The following is a 27,861-nucleotide window of genomic DNA, read 5'->3' on the forward strand; positions in this document are numbered from 1 at the left end:
GATTCTATAAAAACAGTGTGTGAAGCTTTGAGTTGGCCCGGCCCAGGGCTGTGCTCTGTGTGCATTATCTGGAGTTATACCTGTCTGTTACTGAGCTGGAAGGAGCCCGGCATGGCACTGAGGAGCCACAGTGGGCTCTTGAGCAAGGAAGGACACAGTAGGCTGGTTTCTCGACAAAAGCATCCTGGAGGAATTCATGGACTAGAGAAACTCAAAGGAGGGGGTCAGGCAACATCCACTTTTGGCCCAAGAGCGGGCCAGGCAGTGTCTGGTCACCTCCACACGGTCACCTCACTTACAGCCAGGATTTGTTGTCCTCAGCCTGACACATGTGTTAAAATAACTTACTCTGGGGGCCACAGGCACAGCGGCAGACCCGGATTCCAGCTGTCCTGATCTGGCCTACAGCCCTTCTCTCCCTTGAACCCATACCTGCCAGCGGTGGTGAATCCATAGGTGCAGGCATGTGGTGGGTGGAGCTGGGGTGGCATGGAGAACCTCCCCCGCTGAGCTCAGGCCCCCTCTCCCCTGCCTCCACTTTCAGGCTTCAGGAGCTGTACTGTGAGATCGCACACGTGTTGAGCCTGATGCTTGAAGACTTGCCGCAGAAGAAACAGTCCCAGTCCTCTGAAAAGGCCACTGAGCAGTAGGGGGCGTGGGCACCAGGTGCCGGTGTGACCTGCAGGGCGTGACAGGCCCCCCCATTAAACACAAGCTTTCTGAACTGACGTCTCTGCAGCTCCTTTGGGTTATGGTGTTTCCCCGCTGCCGGGGTTGGGTCTACGTGGGTGACCACGAATTCTGATTGCCTGGGCTACTCCCTCCCTCAACATGATATAGCCAGGCCTGGGGAGTGGGGAGAGAGATGCTCAAGACTTGACCTTGGCCAGAGGCCACATCCAGGGGCCACAGTGGCAATCCCCTCCCTTGACCTCAGCAGCGAGGACTTATTGGGTTCCTGGGAAAGCCACCTCAGGACCCCTAGACCAGGGAGGGCCTCTGGCAGCCCCATAAGTGTGTATGGCCCCTTTGAGCTGGTGTAACACCACTGATCTTGGAACCTCTTTTTTTTTTTATTTATTTATATTAAAAAATTTTTTTTTAATGTTTATTTATTTTTGAGAGCCAGAGCAGGAGTGGGGGAGGGGTAGAGAGAGAGGGAGACACAGAATCCAAAGCAGGCTCCAGGCTCTGAGCTGTCAGCACAGAGCCCAATGTGAGGCTCAAACCGATGAACCGTGAGGTCATGACCTGAGTCGAAGTCGGATGCTCAATCGACTGAGCCACCCAGGCTCCCCTGATCTTGGAACCTCTTAAAGCTGGGCTCATCTTTGTGGGTGAGCACCAGGCAGAGCGTCATCTCTGTCTGTGGACCTGCTGTCGCGGAGACCCCTCTTTGGAAGTTGACTCTGCTTTCCTCTAGGCTCACAGTGGTCGTGGTGCCCCAGCAGGTGCAGCTGTGACTGGCAGGACTGTGTTGTGTGGGCATGGAGCTCACGGTGGCCCGACCTGGGGGAGTGACCTCCCAGCAGTGCCAGGGCACCTCATATAGGGGTCAAAGGAGCAGCAGGATCAGGCGCTTTGGACTGTTTCCCCTCCTACGGTTAGTGAGGACTCTTCACTTCAAAAGGTGGCATTTTCTGTGTTATTCCTGGGCCAGATGACTAGCAGAGTTGGCAAGGACCTGTCCCTACCTTGATGCAGCCATGGTGGAATCTTCTGAAGGCACAGGGAGGGCAGGGTTGGCTAACACCCCTTGCTCCCACCTGGCCAGGCCAGAGGCCCTACAGTGTGCCACCGGCTCCCATTGCTGGGGAGGTATTCTTGAGGCCCATCCCTTCAGCAGTGCCACCTCTCACGGAGGGAGGAGTGAGCTCTGGCTGGACTGGGAGTAGGACAGCCACACCTACAGCTGAGGGAAAAAAGGCCCCACACCCACACGGGGGAGTCAGGTCAGCAGAAAACACGTGGGGCAAAGTTGAGAGCGGCTGGACAGAGGGTCCCCTGGGTGGCCCCAGGATCTCCGGGCATGGGTGACAGCCCCTCTGAGGCCACAGGACAAGGGCACGTGGAACCCTTTACTCGGTGTTTTGTTCATACATCCAACTGCTATTTCCTGAGCTGTGCTAGGCGCTGCGGGTGCCATAATGAGAAACCCACAGTCTGGTCCTGGTCCTCTTGGGGCCCTCGGTTATACAGGGGAAAGAGTAATCCAGCCAGACTGGATGAAAGAAATTTCCCCAAGGAAGTGCCTGTTGAATGCAGAGAGCACGAGTCTTCTAAGATACTCAGATCATTGCTGCTTGTGAATGTTCACACTCTCAGGGCCAAATTGAGAATTGTGTAAAAATGCCAGGAAGGCTTGCCGTGTTGTATGAGACCCATCACCATGCCGTAGGGGAGCCCTCTGAGGGCAGAGGGTATAGCCTAGCTGTTTCCTGAGGTGCAGAAAACTTGATGCCAATGTCTTGGGAGGTGGGCCAGAAGTGAGCAGGATGTGTGTGCCCTTCTTGGAGCAGGGAGAAGCCCAGGGCCTAATGCATGCGGTGCTTGAACATGAAGGCTGAGGGCCTCCAGGGGTGCTCTGGGGGCACAGCCCTGTCAGTAGAACAGGCAGGCAGGCCTCAGGCCGTGGCTCTGATTCAGGGCTGGGCAAAGCAAACATTGCCAGCTGCTCACACTGTTGTGTATACTTTTGGCACGCTGTGTGCCTACGTTGCTTGGGAGAATACGAAAACACATTCCCTTGCTCTCACTAGGAATCTTGAGAATAGCCTTAGGCCTCTGGAAGTGAACAAAAGATTAAAAAATTAGCCTCAGGTAAGTTGGAAAGTACCATGGTTTTGGAGTGAGGAGATCTGGATCCCTTAATGGGGTGACCCTGGTCAAGGAGTCTGATCTTCTGAAAACTCAGCTATTTCTACAGAGAAATGGGCTGATAAAATGGACCCACTCTAAGGATCAAATGAAATACATGTGAGAGCGTGAAAAAAGATGCAGTCAGCTGTGGCTGGTGTGTTCTCGCTGTCAGCTCTGTCTCTGTGCTGGGCGGCCGGCTACTCTGGGCCGTGCTGATCCAGGGCAGAGAAGGACGGCACAGATGTCAGGGTGGCAGGGAGGACAGTATGGTGCGGAGAGCAGGCAGCGGAGGTCTGGAACCTGCGTTGGGGTTGGGCCGTGAAGGGTCTCCGTCGGGACCTGGCCCAACAGGAAGGGCAGATGGCATGTGACCGGAAGGCCTGGGTCCCCTCAGGGAAGCCCCAGGTATGGGGCTCTGGGCTGTGGCATGGGAGGGCACGCTGCCTTTAAGGGCACAAGCGGAAGGTTGTCACAGAGCAGAGAGCTGGGAGAGGGTGACGTGCAGAGGGCTGGCCCAGCACTGCTGGCAGAATAAGCCAGCGGATATTTGGCGCAAAGTCCCAAAGCAGCATTTCTCTTTGGCTCTATTCGTCTGCAGAGCAAACACTGGCAGATTGGAATTCCCACTTGGGCCCTCACCAACTCAAACAGGCTTGGCCACGACTTTCAGTTGATTTGCTTGGGGCAGAAGTGCTCTGCTTGTCCAGGCCTGGTTGTGGAAAGCAGGACCTTTCTCACCGCCCCCCAGCCCTCTGATCCAGCAGAACTGTCCCCAGATGGCTTGTTTGTCTCCCTCCTGCCAGCCTGGTGGTTCGGTAGCTGCATTGGGATGCAGGGGACCTGGGCTTGAGTCTTCTGGTCATGCTCAGGCCCTCCCCCAGCTCCTGTGGGAAGGAGATGGAATCCGGGGCTGGAGGTGTTTGGAAGGTGGCCGGATTTTTTTTTTTTCTTTCTTATTTTAACAGCTTGTTGATTCCACCAGCAGGAAGCAGTCTCTATATTATGGAGATCCAGGCAGTGAGTGAGAATATAAACTCTGCTATTTATTCCAGCAGCCCCTAGAAATCCTACATGGAGAAGCTGGGAACTGCACACCTTGTATTTTCTTCAACTGTGGGTGAGATGGGATGCTTCCTAAATCACAGCGCCCTTCAGCCAGTCAGGCTTTGCTGTCAGTGGTCTCTCTCCTGGTTTTGGGCTCTGTCCCTGGCTCCAGGTTGCCTGGGCCTGCTCCTTTGTCTCCCAGGCTCTCAGGAGAGAAGATGGCTCTGGATTCCTAAGTAGGCTGCTCAGCAAGGAGAGGTGATGGCTGCCATTTCTAGTCTCAGGGCTTGGGAAATGGGGAGAAGGGGGCTAAATGTGACAGAGAGAAATTTGTCAACATGTGAGAGCCTTGCTCTTTCCCACGTACCACCATCAGGAGCCCTGTCTGTGCTTGGTCAGCCCCATGCCTCACCGTCCTCGAGTTCCAGCTCTGACTGTATTTCAGGCTCTGGGTGATGCGGCACTGGGAGGGTGGGGGAGAGCCAGGTCTGGATCGGAAAGGAAGGAGGAGGGGGGGCGTTTGTGATGTCTTGGTCTCTTCCATGATGGAGAATCAGGGTAATGGGCAAAACAGAGAAAATGAAGAGACCAGTCAGGCTTGATGGGTCTGCATAATCAGGAGCTGGGACAGGGAGGGAAGAAGGAAGTAAAAGTTGAGGGCTAAGAGTCAGAGACCTTTATTTGTTTGTTTGTTTGTTTAGAGAGAGTGTGTGCAAAGTGAGAAGGAGAGAGAGCGTGCAAGTAGGGGAAAGGGACGGCGGGGGGGAGAAAGAAAAAGGGGGAGGAGGGAGAGAGAGAGAGAGAGAGAGAGAGAGAGAGAGAGAATCTTAAGTTGGATCCATGCTTGGCTTGGAGGCTGACCCTGGTCTTGATTCCACAACCCTGGGATCATGACCTGAGCCAAAATCAAGGGTTGGATGCTCCTAGTGCCTGGGTGGCTCTTTGGTTGAGCATCCAACTCTTGATTTTGGCTCAGGTCATGATCCCAGGGTCATGGGATTGAACCCCACATTGACCTCTGCACTGAAAGTGCATCCTGCTTAAGATTCTCTCTCTCTTTCTCTCTGCCCCTCTGCCCACTCCTGTGCTTGCTCACTCTCTCTCAAAAAGGAAAAAAAGAAGGGCTGGACGATCAACCAACTGAGCCACCCAGGTGCCCCCAAGAATCAAAGACTCTTAGAGGTTCTGACCCAGCTGGAGTGTTAGGCCTGCAAAGGGGTGGAAGGGGGATGGCAGGTCCTTGTGGGGTGACAACCAGATACTGTCTGATGTTCTCTGTGATAGGCAAGTCATAGCTGGTATCATTTAAAGATAATTTTTGGTTGCTGACTGTGCCTTTTAAAAATGGAACCCCATGAATAGACGTGACCACGTGGAATCTGGATTATATTCAGGCGGCCTAAAGATCATCCTGTGTGATAGGGACCTCTCAGGCTAACACTGGGAAATGTTAAGAGGGCTTTACAAACCACCACCTGAACCCCCAAATGGGCTTAGAGGCTCCTAGGTGAAGCACCCCAGGGGGCAGAGTCATCATATGTGGCTGGCTTTTTGTAAAATGAAACTGAAATCTCAAAAGGAAGTGGGGAAGATGAAGTGTCTGTTCTAAAACTCTTGGGAACCTGGGGGCTGACCCCAGCCTTTGTAATGGGACAATGCTGGGTGATGGGACAACGCTGTCCTCATAGCAGAGGCACCCCACCGCCTCCCAGTTCAGCACACGTGCCACTAGACTCCCTCCTTTCCCCAGCAGGACCTTGAGACCTGGAATGGCAGTCTGAGGTAAGAAGCCTCTTCACATCTTGCTGCTAGACGAGAGGAGGAGGAATCCAGGCAGAGTTCAGGCCCAGGCTCCAAAGGTGGTATTTTCATTGTTCCCATGAAACAGGTGGTAAGACTAAGGTTCAAAAAGGTGATGTAACCTTACCCATGTCTGTACAACTAAGGGGGAAGAACCAGGATTCACAACCATGCAGCCTGGCTTTTTAACCACTGTGCTACAATGCTTGCCACAATCCTCTAAGGAATTCTTAGCTCCATTTTATAGGTGGGTGAGCAGGCACTCAGAGGGACTGTCCCTTGGCCAAGATTGTCATTAAAGCGTGCAGTCAGTATTTGAATTCAGGCTACACATGTGTCCCCCTGTTCTACAGTCCTAGAGCAACGTCAGTTTTTCTTCACAAAGCTATTTTTTGAACTTTAAAAATCAAACCATGATTGCCTTCCGAGCAAGGCCTGGGGCTGCAGTCTGCTGGCCCAATGGCTCCTGGCGTGGCTCTGGGAGCTCCAGAGATGGAGAACATGGCAAGAAGCAATCCGTGTGTGCAGATGGGTTTTGACTGTGGCGCCTAATCAGGAAATTACAGCCTAGGCAGAAGAGGGTTTGGCTTACAAGTTACCCTTCCCTGGGTTTCAGTGAGGCAGATGCACTTGGAGGCTTGGCCAGCAGATGGGATGTGAGCTCAGCAGGCAGGATGAGCCAGCCTTGTCTGTGCTGTCGAGCATCGCCAGCCATCCCTGTGCCTAGAGGGTTGGCCTCTTGGGTGGTAACCTTAAGGTGCATACTTTCTGTCTCTCTGCCTGCCCCTGCACCCATTGATAACTCATCAGCAAGGGTAGAAGCTGCGGGCACCCAGAGGGGGCACTTTGTGAGTGTCTTGGCTCAAGTAGGTAGCTTTTTACCTGACCCTTGGATGAGCAAGTGGAAAAGGAGTGAAAATTGGCAGGTGGAAAAAGCCAGGTGTAGTACTGTACTTATATGATACCATCTGTATTTTTTTTTAAAAAGGAGAAATAAATAAAGCCACACACACAAAGTGGCATGGAGATATTTGTTTCCTTCCAGGTGGCGAAGATGATAGACAAAACCTAGTATTGGCCAGAGTTTGGAGACTGGGCAGCCTTGTCTTCTGCTGGCAGTGTCCATAGGTGTGGCCTTCTCCTAAGACAACTTGTAGTAGAATTTGTTTGTTTGTCTGTTTACGTATTTTTGATCTAAAAAATGTTCATTTTACACTTCCTGAAGCTGGCAGTCTCTACTGTCAAGAGTCCAGACAACTGTCCTGATTAGATTTTATGTACACATTCCTGTGGCTCTCCAGTTCTTCTTTTAAAAAAAAATTTGTTTTTTAGTTTATTTATTTTTTGAGAGAGAGAGAGAGAGAGAGATCGATCTGGGGAGGGGCAGAGAGATTCCCAAGCAGGCTCTGCACTGTCAGCACAGAGCCTGAGGTGGGGCTCGAACTCATGAATCGTGAGATCATGACCTGAGCTCAAATTAAGAGTCAGACACTCAACCGACTGAGCCACCCAGGTGACTCCTCAACAGTTCTTCTTGAAGTTTCCCAAAGGTGCCACCTGACAAATGCACAGAGATGCATTGATAAGAATGTTTACTGTGGCCTGTTAATGGAAACACAACAAAAGAAAATAGGAAGTTACCTAAATGTCCACTTGGTAAGGATGATGGTTAAAGTATTATGAATCTATATATGTGGCCCCTAAAAATAGTGATTTTTTTTTTTTGGTAAGAATAGATGTTCTTGATATTATACTGATTGAAAAAAGTGGCTTCTTGAGCAACATGTGACAGGATATCATTTATGTAATAGTGTGTGCACATGTTTACATACACATGTGTGCAGGCTGAGGGATGTCTGAAAAGGTGTCATTAATAGTGGTTTGGTGCAATCCCTGTCAAAATAACACCAGCATTCTTCACATAGCTAGAACAAACAATCCTAAAATTTGTATGGAACCAGAAAAGACCCCGAAGAGCCAAAGCCATCTTGAAAAAGAAAACCAAAGCAGGAGGCATCACAATCCCAGACTTCAAGCTGTCCTACAAAGCTGTAATCCTCAAGACAGTATGGTACTGGCACAAGAACAGACACTCAGATCAATGGAGCAGAATAGAGAACCCAGAAATGGACCCCCAAACGTATGGCCAACTCATCTTTGACAAAGCAGGAAAGAATATCCAATGGAATAAAGACAGTCTCTTCAGCAAGTGGTGCTGGGAAAACTGGACAGCGACATGCAGAAGAATGAACCTGGACCACTTTCTTACACCAGACACAAAAATAAACTCAAAATGGATGAAAGACGTAAATGTAAGACAGGAAGCCATCAAACTCCTCAAGGAGAAAGCAGGCAAAAACCTCTTTGACCTTGGCCGCAGCAACTTCTTACTCAACATGTGTCTGGAAGCAAGGGAAACCAAAGCAAAAATGAACTATTGGGACCTCATCAAAATAAAAAGCTTCTGTACAACGAAGGAAACAATCAGCAAAACTAAAAGGCAGCCGACAGAATGTGAGAAGATACTGGTAAATGACATATCAGATAAAGGGTTATTTTCCAAAATCTATAGAGAACTTCTCAAACTCAACCCAAAAAACAAATAATCGAGTGAAGAAATGGGCAAAAGACATGAATGGACAATTCTCCAAAGAACCCATACAGATGGCCAACTGACACATGAAAAAATGCTCAACATCACTCATCATCAGGTAAATACAAATCAAAACCACAATGAGATACCACCTCACACCTGTCAGAATGGCTAACATTAACAACTCAGGCAACAACGGATGTTGGCAAGGATGTAGAGAAAGAGGATCTCTTTTGCACTGCTGGTGGGAATGCAAACTGGTGCAGCCACTCTGGAAAACAGTATGGAGTTTCCTAAAAAATTAAAAATAGAACTACCCTATGACCCAGCAATTGCACTGTTAGGTATTGATCCAAGGGTACAGGTGTGGTGTTTCGAAGGGGCACATGCACCCCCATATTTATAGCAGCGCTATCGACAATAGCTAAAGGATAGAGCCCAAATGTCCATGGATGGATGAATGGATAAAGAAGATGTGGTATATCTATACAATGGAGTATTACTCGACAATCAAAAAGAATGAAATCTTGCCATTTGCAACTACGTGGATGGAACTGGAGGGTATTATGCTAAGTGAAATTAGAGAAAGACAAATATCATATGACTTCACTCACATGAGTTTAAGATACAAAACAGATGAACATAAGGGAAGGGAAGCAAAAATAATATAAAAACAGGGAGGAGGACAAAAACATAAGAGACTCTTAACTATGGAGAACAAACTGAGGGTTATGGGAGGGATTGTGGGAGGGAGGATGGGCTAAATGGGTAAGGGCCATTAAGGAATCTACTCCTGAAATCATTGCTGCACCATATGCCAACTAACTTGGATGTAAATTTAAAAATAAATAAACATTAAAAACATTTTTAAAAAAGGGGAAAAATAGTGGTTTGGTGGTCTTGATTTTTATCCTCATGGTTTTCTGAACTTTAAAAATTTTAGGAATGAATATATGTACAATCAGGGCAGATAACACAATCGTCACCTTGAATGAAAAATGTTAAGTGGACTGTGTGTATATGTGCACCCACACCTGTGGCGGGTAGAAGGGCGTTCCAAACAGAGGAATGACATGCACAAAGAAACAAAGGTAGGGGCGCCTGGGTGGCTCAGTCAGTTAAGCGGCCGACTTCGGCTCAGGTCATGATCTCGCGGTCCGTGAGTTCGAGCCCTGCATTGGGCTCTGAGCTGACAGCTCAGAGCCTGGAGCCTGCTTCAGATTCTGTGTCTCCCTCTCTCTGACCCTACTCTGTTCATGCGCTGTCTCTCCCTGTCTCAAAAATAAAACGTTAACAAAAATTAAAAAAAAAAGAAACAAGGGTAGATCAGCAGAGGGTTTAGCAAGTACTGAGAGGTTGGTGTGGCCGTAGCTTGCAGGGCAGGGTGGGGTGTTGGGGGATTGGGTAAGTAGATTGGGGCCAGATCCTAAGGACCATGAGTACTCAGCTTGCCAGTGTGGAAGCGGGGCGGTAACCTGTCCAGATTTGATTTCTGCTGCCTGAGAGAGGCCTTATTACCCTCGCTTGGCACTTAAGCCTCCCCTAGTCTCTCTCCCCCTTTCTCTCCCCATATCTCTCAGGACCCCCTTTGCCAGGACTCATCCTCACCTCCGCTTCTACACACCCATTCTAAACCTGTTTGTCCTTCAAGGTTCAGGGCCAGGCTTCCTATCACAGGAAGCTCTCCCAGATTGCTCTGGTGACCTTTGATTTCTCCTTCCTCATACTCTCACCCTTGACCTTTTATGCCTGACCTTAACTCAGACTTAATTCCTCCATCCACAGATACTCCCAGGGGAGGGCCATGGACTGGGAATCTTGCCCTAACATCTGGATGCCAGTGATGGACAGCCTGAGATGTGCCAGTTTTAGAGTCCTGGTGGATAGAGGAGGAATGGGCAGCAGAGACCCAGGAGTGATCTGGAGCCTATGTCATAGGCACAGTGGCAAACACTGTACATATCTTTTCACAACTAGCCGCATTTTGCAGATGAGGAAACGGGGTCTTGGAGAGGTTAATGTGGCAGTAAGTGGCGGCACTGAAAGTTGAACCCAGGTCCCGTCTCACTCCAGAGCCCATAGTCTTAACCTCTGTGATACTCTGGTCTTGGGCCCTCACCCCAAGGAGGTCGGCTGGGCTGGGCTTGAGGTGGTGCCATCGTGCACCTTGCTGCCCCATGCCCAGTGGAAATGGACTTCAGGGTGGAAAGGTGATGCCATCTCAGGTGGTAGCTCCTGATCCAGTGGGGGATCTGGGTGCATTGCAGCAGCCCTGCTGAGGCCTCGGCGGGTGTTATCATCCCCAGTAAAGCCAGATACTTGCCCATAGGGCCACCTGGCAGTGGTGCGGTGGGGGAATCTGGAGGGGAGGGAGGCTGAGCCTGCTGACCAACAAAGAGCTTGTAGGTTAAGAACAATTTTGTGCCTCTGAAGCAGTAGCCTACCTGAAAGTCTTACATGCTGGACCCAGGGTCCCTTCAAACCTTGACACTGAACCTCTCAAGAGGCATGATGGCAGGTCCAGTGCCCATTTGACAGAGGGGAACACCGAGGCTCCACGAAGGGAAGGCTGAGCCCCAGGGAGAAGCCTGCCCCAGGGAGAAGCCCACCCCAGGAGCGAGGAGCCAGAGGGGTCCTGGCCTCCCCCAGCTGCCTTTACCAGCCGCAGCTCTGCTTGTATCCTTCCCTAGTTGGGCTGGGTCAGTCTCTCTGAGCCTGGGGGCTGTCAGAGGTGGACACGGCAGCCCCACCCGATCTCTGTATTGTGAGAGAGTCCAGGAGCTTTGGAGCAGTGGGCACCAAGTTCAGGAGAAGCCGGGTGTTCAGCATGAATTGCGTGTGCCAGACTGGGTGAGTCAAAAGGAGTGCCAGCTTGGGGGATAGAGGAGGGGTCCTTGGCCACACCGCGTGCGTATGTGTGCATGTGTGTTTTGTGTCACCCTCTTTCGTCAGGCCAGGTTTATCCACAGGGACAGACAGGTGTGTGCATGAAAAGGCTGGACTGAGGGTGGGGATAAGCATCCTTCCCAGTGTGTCTTGGAAAGTTCCCAGATAGGCCACAGGCGGGAACAGTTTGGGGAAACCTCTGCCGGGCCCTGCCACAGCCTGGCAAGCGGCAAAGTGGCCGGCTGCTTTGTGGCTGCAACGTCCGGGAGACTTTGCCAAGCACTTTCAGTGAAGTCACTGGGACGTTAAGCCCTTGGTTCAATTAAATGGGTTAATATGCTTTGTCTGATTCTGATGAATAATAATACTATAATGTGATAATAGCAATAATGGTGCTATTAGCTGTGGTTATTACACGTGCCTGCACTGTTCCAGGCACGGAGGGGAGGTACATTCCCACACACTCAGGCCTCATTTTCCTCTCATAAAATCCCATTCTTCAAAGCCTCCCAGCCCGACTCCCCTATATCCATTTTCAGGACAAATTACCAACACTTAAAAAAAATTGGTCCATTTTGTGTGAAAGCCAAGTCCAAATTACTGTTACTTTCCCCTTTATGTTTTGAAGTTTAAAAATGGGTAGGGGAGGGGAGCTGAGGGGGACACAGGGGATGGAGAGAGGAGGAGAGGAGGGAGAGGGGGAAAATGTATGATCGAAGAAGAAAAAACAAGTCTTCTTGTTTCAGTAAAAATGTATTTCTGGAATGATGTTTCAGTTTACTCAGGCAGAAAAATTAGAAATGGTGTGCTTATTAGGCAGGCTAAGTAAGCATGACTATTTTTAGTAGTGTAGTAAAACCTTGGTAATTTGGACCTCTTTAATAAAGATTCCATGATCATGCTGGCTGGCAGGCACACCCTGCATGCATGTGTGTGCATGTGTGTGTGCGTGTGTGTGTGTATGCGTGGGCTAGGTAGCAGTGCAAAGAGGTTGCTGTGTTGGAGGATTGGGGCCAGGGATTGGGGTGCATTGAGGGGACAGAAGGGACAGGGATGGACTCCGTGCCTATGACAGCTGTTTTAAAAACGTGGGTCATCTTTTCCTAGCAAAAAAAAAAAAAAAGCATTACAAATTCTTCTTCTTTCGAACATTCCTCTTGGCACCTATTAATTTGACATCCGTTTAAAGAAGAATGTATTGAATGCAAAAATTTCGTTTCTGTAAAAATCTGGCCTGCCCCCTAAATGAGGCTGAATCCTGAGGGTTGACAAGTCATTTCAGGTAGGTGATGACTGATACCTTTGGGATGAGGATAGGCACCTGTGGGCCGGCCACTCCCTGTCCTACAGATCATAGGTCTTTGTATTTTTAAAATAATATTTGTTCACGTCATCATTACAAAAGTAACACATGCTCAGTGCCAAACACTTAGGACGAAAAAAAATGCCTCATATCCCACCACCCCAAGGTAGGTGGTATTAACGCTTCGTGTACATTCAGATACTTCCCTGTGCATATGTAAGAGCAAAAATGGTACTGTGCTCATATATCCATATATATATATATATATATATATATATATATATATATATACACATACATATATACATACATATGTATATATATTCCTAGATACATTCATGTACATATTCATATACATATTCATATACATACTCATATACATACTCATATATCCGGGGAGGACCCTGGAGTGGGCACTGTGCTGCAGGACCACTGCCTGGGGACCAGGAGTGGGCAGCAGAGTTTGGGGGAGAATTGGGAAACCAGGCTCCACGACTCCCCACTGGCCAAACACCCCAACCCCAGGCGGATGGGCAACCCCCAACCCCAAAGGATCTCTAAACCTCCGTGCCAGGATGCACCAGGTACCTGGATAGGGCGAGGATGGGCGAGGTGGGAGGACAGGTGTGGCACTGCCCACACCTCGACGCTGACCCCGGCTGCGGACAGATACTGCTGACATGTGACAGAGGCACAACAGGCACCGCCTCACAGACCCTGCTGCCGCCACTGGACGCCATCATCGCCCCACACCCCAAGGACCCATTCCCTCTCCGAGGCCAACGGGGCTGACCAGCGGGCCCCATCCTCGCTTCTGAGTGCACTCCTGCCCAACACCAATCAACCCTTGCTGCATGAATATGCGAATATGAATATATATAAATATTCGCTACTGAGCACAACCCCACACAGCACCAAGGAACCCTCGCTGTAGGAATATGGGAATTTGAATATATAAATAAATATATATTCAAATATTCATTCCTGAACGCACCCCTGCCCATCACCAAACAACACTAGCTGAATAAATATGTGAATATTAATATATATGAATATATATGAGAACACATATATGAATATATGAGAATATGTATGAATATATAAGAATATATATGATATATGAGAATATACATATGAATATATTTGAATATATAAAATATATATGAGAATATATATTAATATGTATATGAATGTATATGAATATATACATGAGAATATACATGTGAATATATATGAGAATATATATGAATATTCATATATAAAGTATATATGAATATATATGAATACATATGAGAATATACATATGAATATATATGTATATATATAAGAATATATATATGAATATATATCTCAATATATATATGAATATATATGATTATATGAATAGGTACATGAATATATATGAATATATATGAGAATATATATGAATATATATGAGAATATATATATGAATATATATGAGAATATATATACGTGAATATATATCCATATATATATGAATTTATATGAGAATGTGAATATATATGAATTTATATGAGAATGTATATATGAATATATATGAATGTATATATGAGTAATATATATATGAATACATATGAGAATACATATGAATATAAACATGAATATATATGACAATATATGAGAATAAATATATGACTATATATTCATATATATGAATACATAGGAGTACATATGAATATATATATATGACTATATGAGAATATATATGAATATATACAGGAATAATATATGAATATATGAGAAAATATATGAATATATATAGGAATAATAGATATTCATACATATGAATATATATGAGAATATATATATGAATGTATATAGGAATAATATATAGGAATATATATAGGAATAAATCTATGAATAAAAATGAGAATATATATGAATATATAAGAATATATTTGAATATATAGGAATATATGAATATACATGAAAATATATATGAGAATATATCAGAATATATATATGAATAATATATATATGAAAATGTATGTGAGTATACAAGAATATATATGTATATATATGAGAATATATATAGAAATAATAGATATGAATATATATAAATATATGAGAATATATATGAATATATATGAGAATATGTATGAATATATATGAATATATGAGAATATATATGAAAATATGAATATATGAATGTGTATGAACATATATTCTAATATATATTTGAATATACATGAGAATATATATGAACATATATGAATATATATGAGAATGTATATGAATATATGTGAATATATTAGAGTATATATGAATATATAGTCGAGTATATGAAAATATACAAGGATATATATGAGAATATATATGAATATACATATGAATGTATATCTGAATATACATATGAATATATATATGAATGTATAGTACCTATGAATATATAGTATATTTTTCTGACAGTGGCAGACCTATTGTTTAATTTTATGCTAAATTTATAGACAAAAATCATCCACAACAGCTGTACTCTCTTGGGTGCATAGTGGATACCCAGAGGAAGAGGGTGAGGTGAGGGCCTGGTTGGGAGTAGCTGTCACTGGGGCTTCTGAGCGGTTGTGATAAAAGATAGCTGTAGGGAATCGTTTTCCAACAGACAGCAGACCACCTCCTGCAGTGGTCTCAGTCCCTCAGAGTCCTAGACACCAGCCTCTGGTCACCACTCTGCATAAGGTAGGGGCATAAACACAGATCTACCTGTTAAAAAAAAGGTAGTAGTAAAATACACATGAGACATGAAATGTACCATTTTAACCTTTTTTACATTTTATTTTTAAAAATATATATTTATTATTGAGTGAGATATAGAACACAAGCAGGGGAGAGGCAGACAGACAGGCAAATCTGAAGCAGGCTCCAGGCTCTGAACTGTCAGCACAGAGCCTGATGAGGGGTTTGAAACCACCGACTGTGAGATCATGACCTGAGCTGAAGTCGGAGGCTTAACGAGCTGAGCCACCCTGGTGCCCCTGTAAAGTTTATAGTTCAGTGACATTGCGTACATTTACATTGTTGTGCAACCATCCCCACTATCCATCTCCAGAGCATTTCTTCATCCCCAAATAAAGCTCTATTCCCATCAAACACTAACTGTCCATTTCCCCTCTCCCTTGTCCCTGGCAACCGCCATCCTATTTTCTGTCTGTATTAATTTGCCTACTGTAAGTACCTCAGATAAGTGGAATCACAATACTTGTATTTTGTACCTTTCACTTATTTCACTTATTTCACTTTAGTATAATGTCTTCAAGGTTTGTCCATGTTGTAGCATGTGGCAGAAGATGCCGTCTGTTTTAACGCTGATTAGTAGTGCTTTGTATGTTTGTTGATCCATCTGTTGACGGACGGTTGGGTAGCTCCCTGGTTTTGGTTCTTGTGAGAAAGGCTGCTCTGAACCGGCGTATAAGTATCCTTTTGAATCCCTGCTTTTGTTTCTTTTGGTAAATACCCAGATGTGGAATTGTTGGATCACATGGGAAATCTAAGTCTTCTGTTCTCAGGATCCGCCATACTGTTTCCACAGATGCGGCACCATTGACATTCCTACCACCAGTGATCACGGGTTCCAATTTCTCCACATCCTTGCCAAACCTAATGTTTTGTTTTTGTTTGTTTGTTTGTTTTCCGTGATGGATGTGTAGGGGTATCTCACTGTGGTTTTGATTTACATCTATCTACCTAATGACTTGTGATGCTTAGCATCTTTTCATGTACTCACCGGCCACGCGTTTATCTTCTTTGGGGGAAGTGTCTATTCAAATCCTTTGTCCATTTTTGAATTGGGTGGTTTGTGTTTTTTTGTCGATTCCTTTTTAAAAGCCGTGCCCAGAGCTGCTTGTGCTGAAAGGGAGGAATAGGTGGTGTAGAGGAAGGAAAGAAGCAAGAGAGAGGAGACAAAGGAGCAGGGAGAGGGAGAAGGGGCCAAGAAATGTTTTGTGGAGTGAGGGGGAAGGGAAGGTAGCTCCTCAATTCTTGTATTCAGGAAATATTTATTGAGCATGACCGTGCAGACACTTCTCCAAGTGCTGCTGGGTACACCTGTTGGCCTCTGCATCCTGGCTCTCTGTGACTGCAGCAACCGTGCCTCCAGGAGGCTGGGCTCATAGAAGCCAGTGCTGTGGGCACTGTGCTCAGGCTAGGATCTGAGTCCCTAAAACCTGTGCCCACTTGGGCATGTTACACGACATCTCCAAGCCCCAGCTTCCTATCTATAAAGTGAGACTAAGAAGAGAAATAAAATATGTACGGGATAGCACAGAGTGAGATACAGCCACATGACCCAGACAGCCAAAATGGCTTTCCTCCACCCCAGTCCCAGTGCGCTTCCTGCACCTTGACTTGCTCCTCTGCAGTAGCTCTTTTCCCAGGGTCAGCACCCCCAGCCTGGCTGGGCTCTGGCGGCTGCATCTCCTGAAGTTCTTATAGCCATTCAGTAGGTGGACACCTGCTCTGGGCAACACCAGTCAATAGGGAGGCATGGTCTAGGGCCCTGCAAAGGCAACACAGGAGTGTGAACAGTGGGGTTCCAATGGTGAGAGGTGCCAAGGAGGCAGGCTAGCAAGGGCTGAGAGGCAGCCTAGGAGGGTTTCTAGAAGGAGGCAGACGAGAAGCACGCATCTAGGAAATAAGTTTGTAATACTGCATGAGACAGAAGTTTGGATTGAATGGTTGATACTCCAGGGCCCTGCCTTCGCCAGAGAGTTTCCCTATGCCCTCATGTGCTCGCTCCATTCTGCCGCCCTCATCCTGGGGCTTCCTCAGTCCCCCTGTCACTTGTGCCATCTGCTGCTGTCCCCTATAGCCAAGTGAGCTCAGTGAAGGCACGTCCTGGGGCCTGGGGCTTTTCCTTCTCCCTCCCAGAGCACCCCTGAGCTCAGCTTCTTGTCAGGAATCTACATGAATTATAATTGTTTATCTCTCTGCCCCTCCCCCTGCCGCTGCCCAATACAAATATCAAGAGAGTGTAGTGTGCAGTAGATACGACCATGGACCTGGGTCAGAGGATCCAAGTGAGGTCCCAACTCTGTCCTTCATTAACTGTGCCATCGCAGGTGAGCTATTGATTCCCTCTGAGCCTCAGGGTCGAACAGTGTAAGGGCAGGGTGCCCTTCCTGCCTGTGAGGAGTGAGCACTGTAATTGTTATAAAATGCATCATGGGGCCTGGCACTCCGTAAGGGCCTGACGTTAGTGGTCAGTAAGATAGCAGAACACAAAAAGAAGTGTCCGGGCCTCTTTATCCCATGATGCAGGGAGCCCTTAGAGGAGAATTCTGGGGTGACTGGCCCCTCTGCTCCCCCGGCTCGTGTCTCAGAGTACTGACTGCCAACGTGCCTCTCCTCAGGACCAGTGGATGGCAGGGATTGGACACAGTTCCTCTGGGCCTCCCAGGGCCTGGCCATAGGACACCGGGCTGGGTTCCTGAGGGTCCAAGTCCAGGATGGGTCCCAGGGTGGGATGCAGTGGGGAAGACATTCAGCGGGACAGTCAGTCATGAATCACATTCACAACACCCAGCAAACCTGGAGGGAATACCAAGTTGGGCCCCAAACGACACTTTCAGAAATGACCTGTTGAGAAACTTAGAGAAGCGTTTTTAATGTGGAAAGTGGGGAACAGGGCCCTCAAGGGGAGAGGCCGGATGTGTCATTTTAACAACAACATCACCAACACCATCAGTAATAACTATATGCCAGCACCACAACCAATGCCTTATGTGTTATCTCCTTTAATCCTTTAAACAACTGTGTGAAGTGATTGTTATTCCCTTTTATGGAAGAGGAAACAGGCTCACAGACGTTAATTGTCTCTTGTCCAAGGCAACTCAGTAGTGGAGCCAGAACTCAAACCCTTGCTCTCAAAGACCACACTGAAGCTTCCTATGGATGCCAGAGCCAAGAAACTGGCCCAGGAGATGGGGAGTTCATGGGCATAAACCACCCTTCCTCTCATTTCCCACGCTGGCTCTCCTGTGATTGAGGCCTGCTGCTATCTGCTGCAATCTCACAGGAGAGCAACAGACTCAGGCATGTGGAGCTGAAGGACAACACAGAGCCACCTCCAGGGCCTGGACTCCCTGGGCAGTGCCCCCTTCGAGGCAGACCTTCCAGCTGTGACTTCTTCACCCTTCTAGATGACTCTGCCAGCTGCACTCGGGGATGCTGTGGCTCAGGCGGAGGCCTGCAGCCTGGCTGGGGCCATAAAGCTAGGGGAGGTAACTCGGTTCCTCAATGACCAGGCACTCTGGAGGTTGTGCACTTGGCTTTGGTGGCCCAGGGTGTCTGCAGACAAGTGCTGGGCACCAGCCTCTTGCCTCCTGTTTCTAATTCATAACCTCTCTAAACCTGCAGCTGCCCTTTGGGGCTTTCAGGACCAAGTGAGACCAAATCTGCTTTTCTGTTTCCTGGGGTTAGTCCTGTGTGGCCAGTAGAAATCACTTATCTCTTCAAGGTCAAACTCTGCCTTCTGCCCACCATGTTGCCCACGGTGCTTGGCATGAGGTAGTCCAATGCAGAAGGTAGAGTGGGCACTGACTGGGCTTGGATCTACTCCATCACTCCTGCTCTGGACCTTGGGCAAATGACCTGACCTCAGGGACTTCATCAGAGAAATGGGATAATGAGAACTCTTCCTCATAGGGTTGTTGTGTAGGTTAAAGGGCCAATCAGCGAGGAGTGTGCACTTAGCCCTGGGCCCTGGACCCCAAACGGGCTCAATAAATGGTAGCGCTTACCCATTAAGACAGAGACAGAGCCACCTCTCCAGAGCAGCCTTGCCAGACAGAGCGTCCTGTTAAAAGCAGGACTCTCATTTTTTTTTTCTTATTCACAGCACCCTGTTCTCTTTCTTCAAAAGCACTCAGCTCAGTTTGTAATTATACACATTTTTGTTTACTTGTCCATGAGAGCAGGGACTGTCTGTTTTCCAGCACTCGATCCCTAGCACTGAGAGCAGGAGCACAGTAAATGTTGCATCAATGAATGACACCCCCTCCCCAATCTTCTTCAGGCAGAGCAGAACTAGGACCTTCTGTTTTGTTTTGTTTTGTTTTGTTTTGTTTTGTTTTCAGAGGATTGGGCTTCCAGAATCCCATATATTTCTCAGCCTCCCTTCAGAGATGATTCTGTAGCTGGTGCAGCTGGGAAGGGCTGGCTACTATCTGCAGCCACAGGAGAGCTGGGGGGAGCCCGACGCAGGATCTTACACTCACCTTGTTGGCCATGGTTCTTGCTGGATGATGAGGTCATTCTGGGATTGCTTCTGCCCTGCCGCCTATCTGCAGCTGTTTGGTCTGTGGCCCCAAAGCCACACTGAGTCTCTACCAGAGCCCCTCGTGGGCTGAGTCACCTGAGGCGGGGCCTGACTTCCAGGAGAGGCCTCTCTGCCTCCCTTTTTCCTCCAGTCCCATCTCCTAGGTCTCTCCTGCCTTCTGCCCTCAAGAGAGACCAGGGCCCCCTGGCCTTGGCAGATGTGTGAGGCTGGGGGAGGCACTCTGAGTCCAGATGTGATTATGTTTATGTTTCCAGAGAATGAGGGGTCAGAGCTCTGGACTGGAGACGTTGGGGGAGGGGTGGTCTGGCTCCAGCCCCCTGCCCCAGCCTTCCCTCCACCCACCTCCCTCCTCTAGCCTGTGTATCTGGCCCTGTCCTTCTCAGAACCCCACAATGCAAATCCTACAGCATCATCCTGGGCCATCCTCCACTCCTCATCTTAATGTGGGAAGACCAGAGGAAAGATACTTTGGAATCTAAAGACTATTGACTCTCTGTGATCTTGGCCCAGTTGCATGACATGATGAAGTCTCGGTTCCATCATCTGTATGATAGGGACAACACTCCTGACCTCAGAGGCAGGGCTGATCTGGTTTGCGAATGTGTGCACAGGGCTCTCCAGCTATTAGCTCACGATCAAGCCCGTGGCTGTGCCCCACTCCCATCAAGGGCTTGCCTGGGTCCAGCTCCAGGGCAGCACCAATCCTAGTCACAAGGTGATTCTAAAGCAGAATACCAACCCCTCCTTCCTCCCCCGTTGCAGCTGCAAACATTTTGTTTTGCCATTGGAAGTGACTTACTTAAGGGAAGCAGAATTTTACAGGCAGTTTACAGGCTGGTCTTGTTCAGTAGTTTCCAAAGCCTGGGGAGGGTGGAAGTGCCCGCAGCCTCCTTCCAATAAGTTGGGGTGGAAGGGAAGTGAGAAGTTAATTCTGTGTGATGGTCACTTTCTCCAGCACAGCTTTGCCGGATGCTCCTGAGTGTCATTTCAGGAGGGAAAGGCTGAGGGAGGCCCTGGCTAGACACCGGCTGATCCTGCACCCTCAGTCCGCCTGGAGCAGTTAGGGCAGGGCTCCAAGGTGGGGGTACTGGGCCCACAGGAGGAAAGGCAACTCCCGGACCAAAGGGGCTCTCAGTGGCCCTCACCCCAACTCCCCCGGTGAACAAGGGCCACGGAGCACCCTGAGGGCTTCGGGGGTCCCCGCAGACATTGCTTGGGAAGAGCCTGCAGAGCCCGGCAGCCGGGGAAGTGGGGGTGCTGGCTAGGACGGCTGAGCACAGCGCTGAGGCCGAGCGGCCCAGCGGGCGAGCGCCTGGTGGGCGCGGACTCGGAGCCCGGAGCGCCGAATGGCGCCCTCTCGGGAGTCGGGCAGAGCAGGTCGGGAATTGCGGTGGGAAGAGAGGGCACCTCCCTCTCCACTGAAGGGCGGCTGCCTCGGCTCCTCTCTTTAACCCTCAGGACCCGCGGTGGCGGCGTTCCCTTTCTAACCCGCCTCCCTACCCAGTGGAATGAAGCAGTCGGGGCTCGGCAGTGGTTAGCACGCTTGTACTATGGTTTTAATAGACGTACATGGACAAGTCGATATAGACAGATTTATAATTCTATACAGTCAGTCCGACATACACAGGGACGCTGTAAACAGGGGCGCGGGCCGGAGAGCGGGTGTGCAAAGTGGGCGCGGCGCGGGGACCCTGGCCGCGCCCCGAGCTCTCCCGGCTCGACTCTTGCACGGCGGGCGGTGAGGAGGGGGCTCTTCGCCGGGCCAAGGGGGCCACCTCCTAGCCCGGGAGCGGAGCGGAGGACCTGGGCCTGCGGCGAAGCTCGGAGGCCGGGTGCTCGGAGACGAGCCCACCCCGTTCTCCTGCCACGTCCGCACCGCCAGCTGCGTCTCCTTAGCCTTAAAAGAGGACTCCGGGGCTCTGGGCGGCCGACGGCTCTTCCGGGCGCGCCGCGGCCGCGTGCGGCTCCACAGCGAGTCCCCGATCCCAGGCTGGGCACCGTCATCCCCGACCCAACGGCCACTCCAACTCGGATCCGAATCGAGCTAAGGTACGCTCGGCCGGGGCCAGCTTGGAGGGGGCACCTCGGTTCGTACGGGGCCGGGGCCAGCCTGCCCGGGCTCCGCACGTCCAGTCCGCAGGCGCGGCCACTCATTCCGGGTCCAGCGCGGCGGGAACGCGGGCTACGAGGGCGTCCTCTTCGGACCGCCCGCCTCCCGCGCCGCGTCCCCTCCGCGCAACGGCCCGCCGGGGCCCGAGGGAGTCAACACACACCACCCGCGCCATCCCGAGGGAAATTGCAACTCATCCGTTTTTTTTCGCAGCACTTTTTCTCCGACGTCTTTTTGTTTTGTTTCGTCTCGTTTGGGAGGGCAGAGTGGGGTCCGGAAAAGCAAACACACAACCAGCCCGGAGGTGGGGAGGTGGGGAGGAGGGGGCTGCGCGGGCGCGGGGGCCGCGGCGTGGCGAGGTCCTCCGCGCCGCCCCCGCCCCGGCGCCGTGCCGGCCGCGGGCCCGCGGGGCCTGGCGGGGGCGGTCAGCTGTTGTACTGGCACGCATTGAGGCCCGAGGCCGGGCCCTGCAGCCCGCCGTAGCCGAACGACGAGTGCTGCTTGGACTTGAGCCGCAGGCTGGCCAGGCTCGAGTTGCACGTGTCCCGGTAGACGCTGTAGGGCGAGGCGGGCGTGCCGTACGGGCAGGCGCCCGGTGACATGGCCGAGTTAAGCGAGGAGCCGGTGAGGTTGTTGATGTTGTTGAGGCCCGAGTTGGGCATGCCGGGCACGGCGCCCGGGCCCATGCTCGACGGCATGGTCATGGAGGAGATGGAGCTGGGCGCCGAGAACATGGACTGCGACGACAGCGGGCTCATGGAGTTGAAGAAAGTGAAGCTCTTGGTGGAGAGCGGCGCTGGCGCCAGGCTCTTGGCGGCCCAGTTGTTGTAGGAGTAGCCGGCGGCGTACACGTCCTCGTAGGGCTGCACCAGGCCGCTGAACTGCGGCACGTAGCCGCCCTTACACAGGTCCAGCTGCTGGTTACGCTCGCGCTTCCGCCACTTGGCTCGCCGGTTCTTGAACCAGACCTGGGGGAGGGGGCAAGAGAAGGGTCAGGGCTGCCGAGCGCGGGAAGTCCCCTCCACCTCCTCTCCCTCCACCGCCCCCCCCCCCCCCCCCAGCCCTCCGCCGGGTTCCTTCTCTCCGAATTTCGTCTCTTTTCTCCGATATTTCCGCCCCTGAAGCCTCTCCTTAATGGTTCCTTTCCTGTCCCCAGAAAACATTCCTCTTTCCCCTTTTCTGATCTAGATCCTCTCTCCCCCCGAGTTAAATCTATTTTCTCTTCCTAATCCGGAGCGATCCTCTTTTGTTTTAGCAAATATTCGTTTGCTTTCTTCCTCTCTCAACCGGTCCATCTCCGGCCTTCTCCTCCAAACGGGTCCCGGTCTGTCTCCTAAATATTCCATTCTTTTTCTTCTCCCTCGAATACAAAAGGTATTTCTCTTCCCTGAAATATAAGATCTCCCGACTCCCTTCATTCTTCATTCTATTTTTCACTCCTCAGATAATCTGTTTCCATCTTTATCGGGAATGTTTGATATGCCCATTTCTCCTCCAAACGTTTATTTTCATTTGGTCCACCCTGCTATCTGAACTATTCCCCCCCCCCAGTCCATTTTCTCCGTTATCCCTCATTTTTGATCCTTTTGATTCTTCCTCAAATATTTAAGTTTCTTCCCCGTCTTTCCAAATATCTGACCATTACTGTTTCTTAAATAGTCAATTCTTTATTTTCCTCACATGTTTGATCCTTTTGCCCTCCCTTAAATGTTTCTCTCCTGCCGCCTAAATATATGCCAAATATGTTTCTCTGCAAATATTTAATTTCTGTTCACTTCTCACTAGTTTCTCTCTAATATCCCCTCCACTTTCTCCCACAATTTAGTAAGAACCTCTTCTTTCCCAACTCGTGGTACTTGCCCATCCTCACCTATCCTCCCACTGTATGACCTCTACCCTCCTCAGCCCTCCTCCAACCCTGGGCTGAGTTTCCTGAGCTAGGCTGTGGGTCCCCTGCATCTCAGCCTTTTCCAATCCCCCACACTGACATTGCCTGATTCCACCCCCACACCACTCCTGCCACCATAAACCCAGGCAGGATTAGTGAGTTCAGGATTACTGAGTGCTGTCTTCACTCGAGTCCCACCGGGCTGGCTAGCCTGATGGGAGGGGTGAGAGCTTGGGTTATAGGAGGGAGTCAGTAGGCCAGGTAGCACTCTGGGCTGGCTTGGGACTTGCTCACAATATCTGATTAAATATTTGCACACCCACAGAAGAAATGATTCTCTTGCTGCTCTGGCAAGAGAACATCGAATCTCTTGCTTTTACTGGGAACCAAAGGGTGAGGAGAGGGAGTGTGCAGACATCATGTGGTCATGGGTCAGAGATCTTACATCTCCAAAGGGACCCAGCCTGAGGGTCACTCTGGCACCAGAGCTGCTCCTCCTTCACCTGACCCCAGCCCTACAGGAAAGGGCATGAGGGAAAGGGTCGAGCTCGGCACTGGCTGAATGACTGGAGAGGAGTCAGGTGGGGACTATACTGAGATTCAGGAGAAGCAGGCTGTGGTTGGGATCACCGCCCCAGGAAGTGTTGAGACCCCCAAGCATAGGTACCCTTCAGGCCTCTCCCAGGTTGCCAGGCAAGATCTGCCTTTCCCTTTCGTTTTCAGGGGAAGGCGCCAGCAGCTCCGGAGGTCCTCATCGGCGGGGAACCCTCTGCGCAGTGTAGGGTAGTAACATCCCAGAGGGCCCTGGGCCCTGGGCCCTGCAGGGCAGGGGAATGTCCCTTGGGGCCACGGATCTTGGGGTGAGGCTGCAGGAGAGCCCGAGGGTCAGGTAGGACTCGAGGCGGGCAGCAGCCAGGGTCACTAATCACCAACGGGCTTAGCAGCAGCGGGGGCCTAAAGTGGAATCCTCTCCGGTGGAGGGAGGGAGCAGGTCTGAGTGGTGCCAAAGAGACAAAGTCTGAGCGCGGGTTTAAAGCTTTCGAGGACTTAGGACCGCGGCAGAGGTAGCCAGCAGCCCTTCTCGCAGGTCCCCTCAGACGCGCACCCTGCGCTCACCCTCACGCGAGGCTCGGTGAGGTTGGTCCACACAGCGATCTCCTCCCGCATGCTCATGTCGGGGTAGCGGTTCCTCTGGAACGTGGCCTCCAGCTCTTGCAACTGCTGGCTTGTGAAGTGCGTGCGCTGCCGCCGCTGCTTCTTTTTCTTGGCCGGGTCTTCCGCACCACCGCAGCCTGCGCCTCCTGCACCGCTGTCCTCCGGCCCCTTGACTTCCCCGCTGCGCTCCTTCTCTGAATCGGGCAGGACAGGCCCCGGTCACCTTGGGCTTCTGCCCTTTTGCACCCCGTCCCGGCTCCACCGAAGCGCCTGCCATCAGCGCTGGCGGCCCTCCCTCCCGCCAGGGGCCCTAGGATTGTCCCTATTGGAAAGAGCCCTCTGGGCGCCTGATCGTCGGTAGTCACCTTTGGTCAGCCGTGCCCCAGAGAAGAGCCCGGGAATGAGAGGCACAGGCCTAGGTTCCTGCCGGGCTGGGCCTGCTCTTGTGGCTGGGCTCAGGCTTAAGCCTTACTGCTTATGTCACCCGCAAATATATGACAATTTGAGGGCTCTTGGGCGTCTAAATCTGGGGGTCTCTGCTTTCCTGAACTAGGATCACATCTTTCTAGCCCAAAGGTAGTGTGTCCATGGAGCACGAACCAGGCTGTGGCCTGCAGCCCCTGCACTTTCTTCTCCCCAGGGCTGTGTGGGAGCCACACTGGGCAGGCACAACACAGCTGTGTTCTCGGCCTTAGCTCCAGGCCTCAAGTCCCAAGGCCCAGAAAATCCCTCAGGCAGCAGCCCAGACCGACAGACTCTGTCTAGGTGACCTGGGGCTCTAGCCTCTCTCTCTTTCAAGCTACACAAAATATATTCAATCATAGACACGTTGAAACAAACGAACAACAAAAAAATGAAAACAAAACACAGAAGCCCAGATAAACTCAATTCTGTGCCTAACACCATAGAAAGGGTCACAAACTCTTAAAAATAGGCAGATAGGGACACAGGGCAAATGCAAATTAAGAAGCCAAATACCTCCATGCAAACACACCCTTAACTAAATACAGTGCTGCATGTGTATAAACTCCAGGCAGACACAGGCATTTATTTCTCTGAGATTAAAAAAAAACCACCACCACCAACTTACTGTACTGTTGTAGATAGATTTTTTAACCCCTTCCCAATAATCCCCTTCTAGAGATAATTTTTAAATCCCAGGAAAATACAACACTATAGTTAGGTAACTGAAATTACCAAAATAACACCACTGCAAATGGATTTTGAAAAAATCCTGTAGAAACGCGCCATTTTGGATTGACTTTTAAAAATCTCCCCAAGAATAATGTTGCATGTAGCTATTTTAAATTCCAGAGAAATATGCCTAGTGTAGTGATTCTTTCTATATTGAAAAATACGGTCAAAATGTTAAATATATCCACAAAGATTTGGTTTTAAAAAGCAATCTATAACTTTATATTTCTCTGGATTTTAAAAGTAAAAACCAACCAAAGGCCACGCTTAAAACTTTTGAAAACAAAAGTACAATCCAGCGTTGATTGTTTTTAAGTCAAGCAAACAGAACCTCTCAGAGAAAGTCACTTAGGGATGCAAAACAGAAATAAATAGAGATTAAAAACGTGTAGAGAAACACTCAGCGGTGGATTAAGAAACGAACACAGCAGAGGCGCCCACGGCCCGGGAAGCAGAGAGCTCTGCGGCAGCGCCGAGTTAGGACGCCGAGCCCGGGAGCCAAAAGGAGACCCTGGAGGCCGGGACCGGCCGAGGATTAGTAGCGCCACTGCCCGCACCGCCCACCCGCCGGCCCAGCTCGCGGCCAGCCCGGGGGGGTAAAAAGCTTGAGCTCGGACAAAAAGGCAGCGCGGAGGGAGACTTGCCCGAGCCGAGTCGGGGCCCTGGCTGGGCGGCCTGGCGGCTGCCGCGTCCCGCGGCCCACGTGGGGCCCGGCTCCCTCGATAAGGGGGTCCTACTCCGAGCCGGGCCGAGCCCCTCGGCCCGCTCGCCCTCGCTGTCCTGTGTCTTCTATTTACTTGAAGTTGTCCCCCCCCCACCCCCCGCCTCCCAGTGTGTTTTTCTGACTTTTCCCGCCACCCATTCTCTTCGATTTCTCCCTCTCGATCGTCGCCCACTGCCTGTCGGGGTGTCTGTCCCATCTCTGTCTCTCTGGGCACTTTCTGTCGCCCGCCGCCCCATTCCAGTCTCGAGGGACTCCTCTCCTGCGGTCTGAGAGGCCCATGGGCACCCAGTTGCGCAAACCGAATTTTTTCCCCGTTCTGTTTGCTGCGGATCCAGAGGGGCTGTCAGTTCGACCTTCCCTCCCGTTGTAGGTTCGAGCATCTGCCGGTCTCTTGGCGCGTGGGGACCGGGTAGAAGTAAAGCACTGAATTTCGATTTATAAAGCGTGTAAATTTCCGCGTACACCCCCCCCCCCCCCAGATCGAGAACGGGGAAAGAAATGGTCGTGACGCCCCTGGAGCGTAGAGGGAGACTGACGGCGCGGCGCGGGGGCCAGGCCCTGCTCCCCGCTCCGTGCGCCCGGCTCGGCTCCGTGCGCGCCTCGCGGGGAGCAGCGCTTACCTGGCAGCTCCGTGTCGGACGACTCGCTGGCAGAGTTCTCGAGCGGCTCGCGGGGGTCGGCGGCGCGCGCCAGGTGGAAGGCAGGCCCCATGTCGTGCGGCGGCGGCGGCGGCCGGAGTCCCTCCGGCAGCCGCTCCAGGCTCATGCCCCCCTTGAAGGCGTCCATGGAGGCGGGGACCGCGGCGGGCGCTCCAGGGGCCGGGGCCGGACGCGCCCGGCCGCCCTGGCTGCGACCTGCGGGGACAAGAGCACAGCGCCTAAGCGGCTGCCCCCCAGGGCTGCCCACGCCCGGAACGACGCCGCGCCCGCCCCATGGACTGCCCGGGGCTGCGGGGCCAGGCGGGCGGCAGCGGCAGCGGTTTCTCGCGACCGGATACCCGGCTTCGCGTTC

The 27,861-nt window shown here is 50.6% G+C and overlaps 2 protein-coding genes across 3 annotated transcripts in view; one reads left to right on the top strand and one right to left on the bottom strand.

The window, feature by feature from the left end:
• CATSPER3 (cation channel sperm associated 3) overlaps window positions 1–724 on the top strand; it is a 36,369-nt gene extending 35,645 nt beyond the window's left edge. For both annotated transcript variants that reach the window (XM_042935610.1, XM_042935602.1), the window contains exon 8: window positions 545–724. In XM_042935610.1, the coding sequence (XP_042791544.1) occupies window positions 545–650 (106 nt within the window). In that variant the 3' untranslated portion in view covers window positions 651–724. The remainder of the gene's footprint in view (window positions 1–544) is intronic.
• A 21,566-nt stretch (window positions 725–22,290) lies between these two features.
• On the bottom strand, window positions 22,291–27,773 carry PITX1 (paired like homeodomain 1). The gene is made up of 3 exons (XM_042905884.1): window positions 27,471–27,773; window positions 24,894–25,126; window positions 22,291–22,857 (listed from the first exon to the last, which is right to left on the bottom strand). The coding sequence occupies exons 1-3, from the start codon at window positions 27,634–27,636 to the stop codon at window positions 22,315–22,317; spliced, it is 942 nt and encodes a 313-aa protein (XP_042761818.1). The 5' UTR covers window positions 27,637–27,773; the 3' UTR covers window positions 22,291–22,314.
• Between the last annotated feature and the right edge of the window lie 88 nt (window positions 27,774–27,861).

This window comes from Panthera leo, chromosome A1, assembly GCF_018350215.1.
Source record: "Panthera leo isolate Ple1 chromosome A1, P.leo_Ple1_pat1.1, whole genome shotgun sequence".
NCBI lineage: Eukaryota > Metazoa > Chordata > Mammalia > Carnivora > Felidae > Panthera > Panthera leo.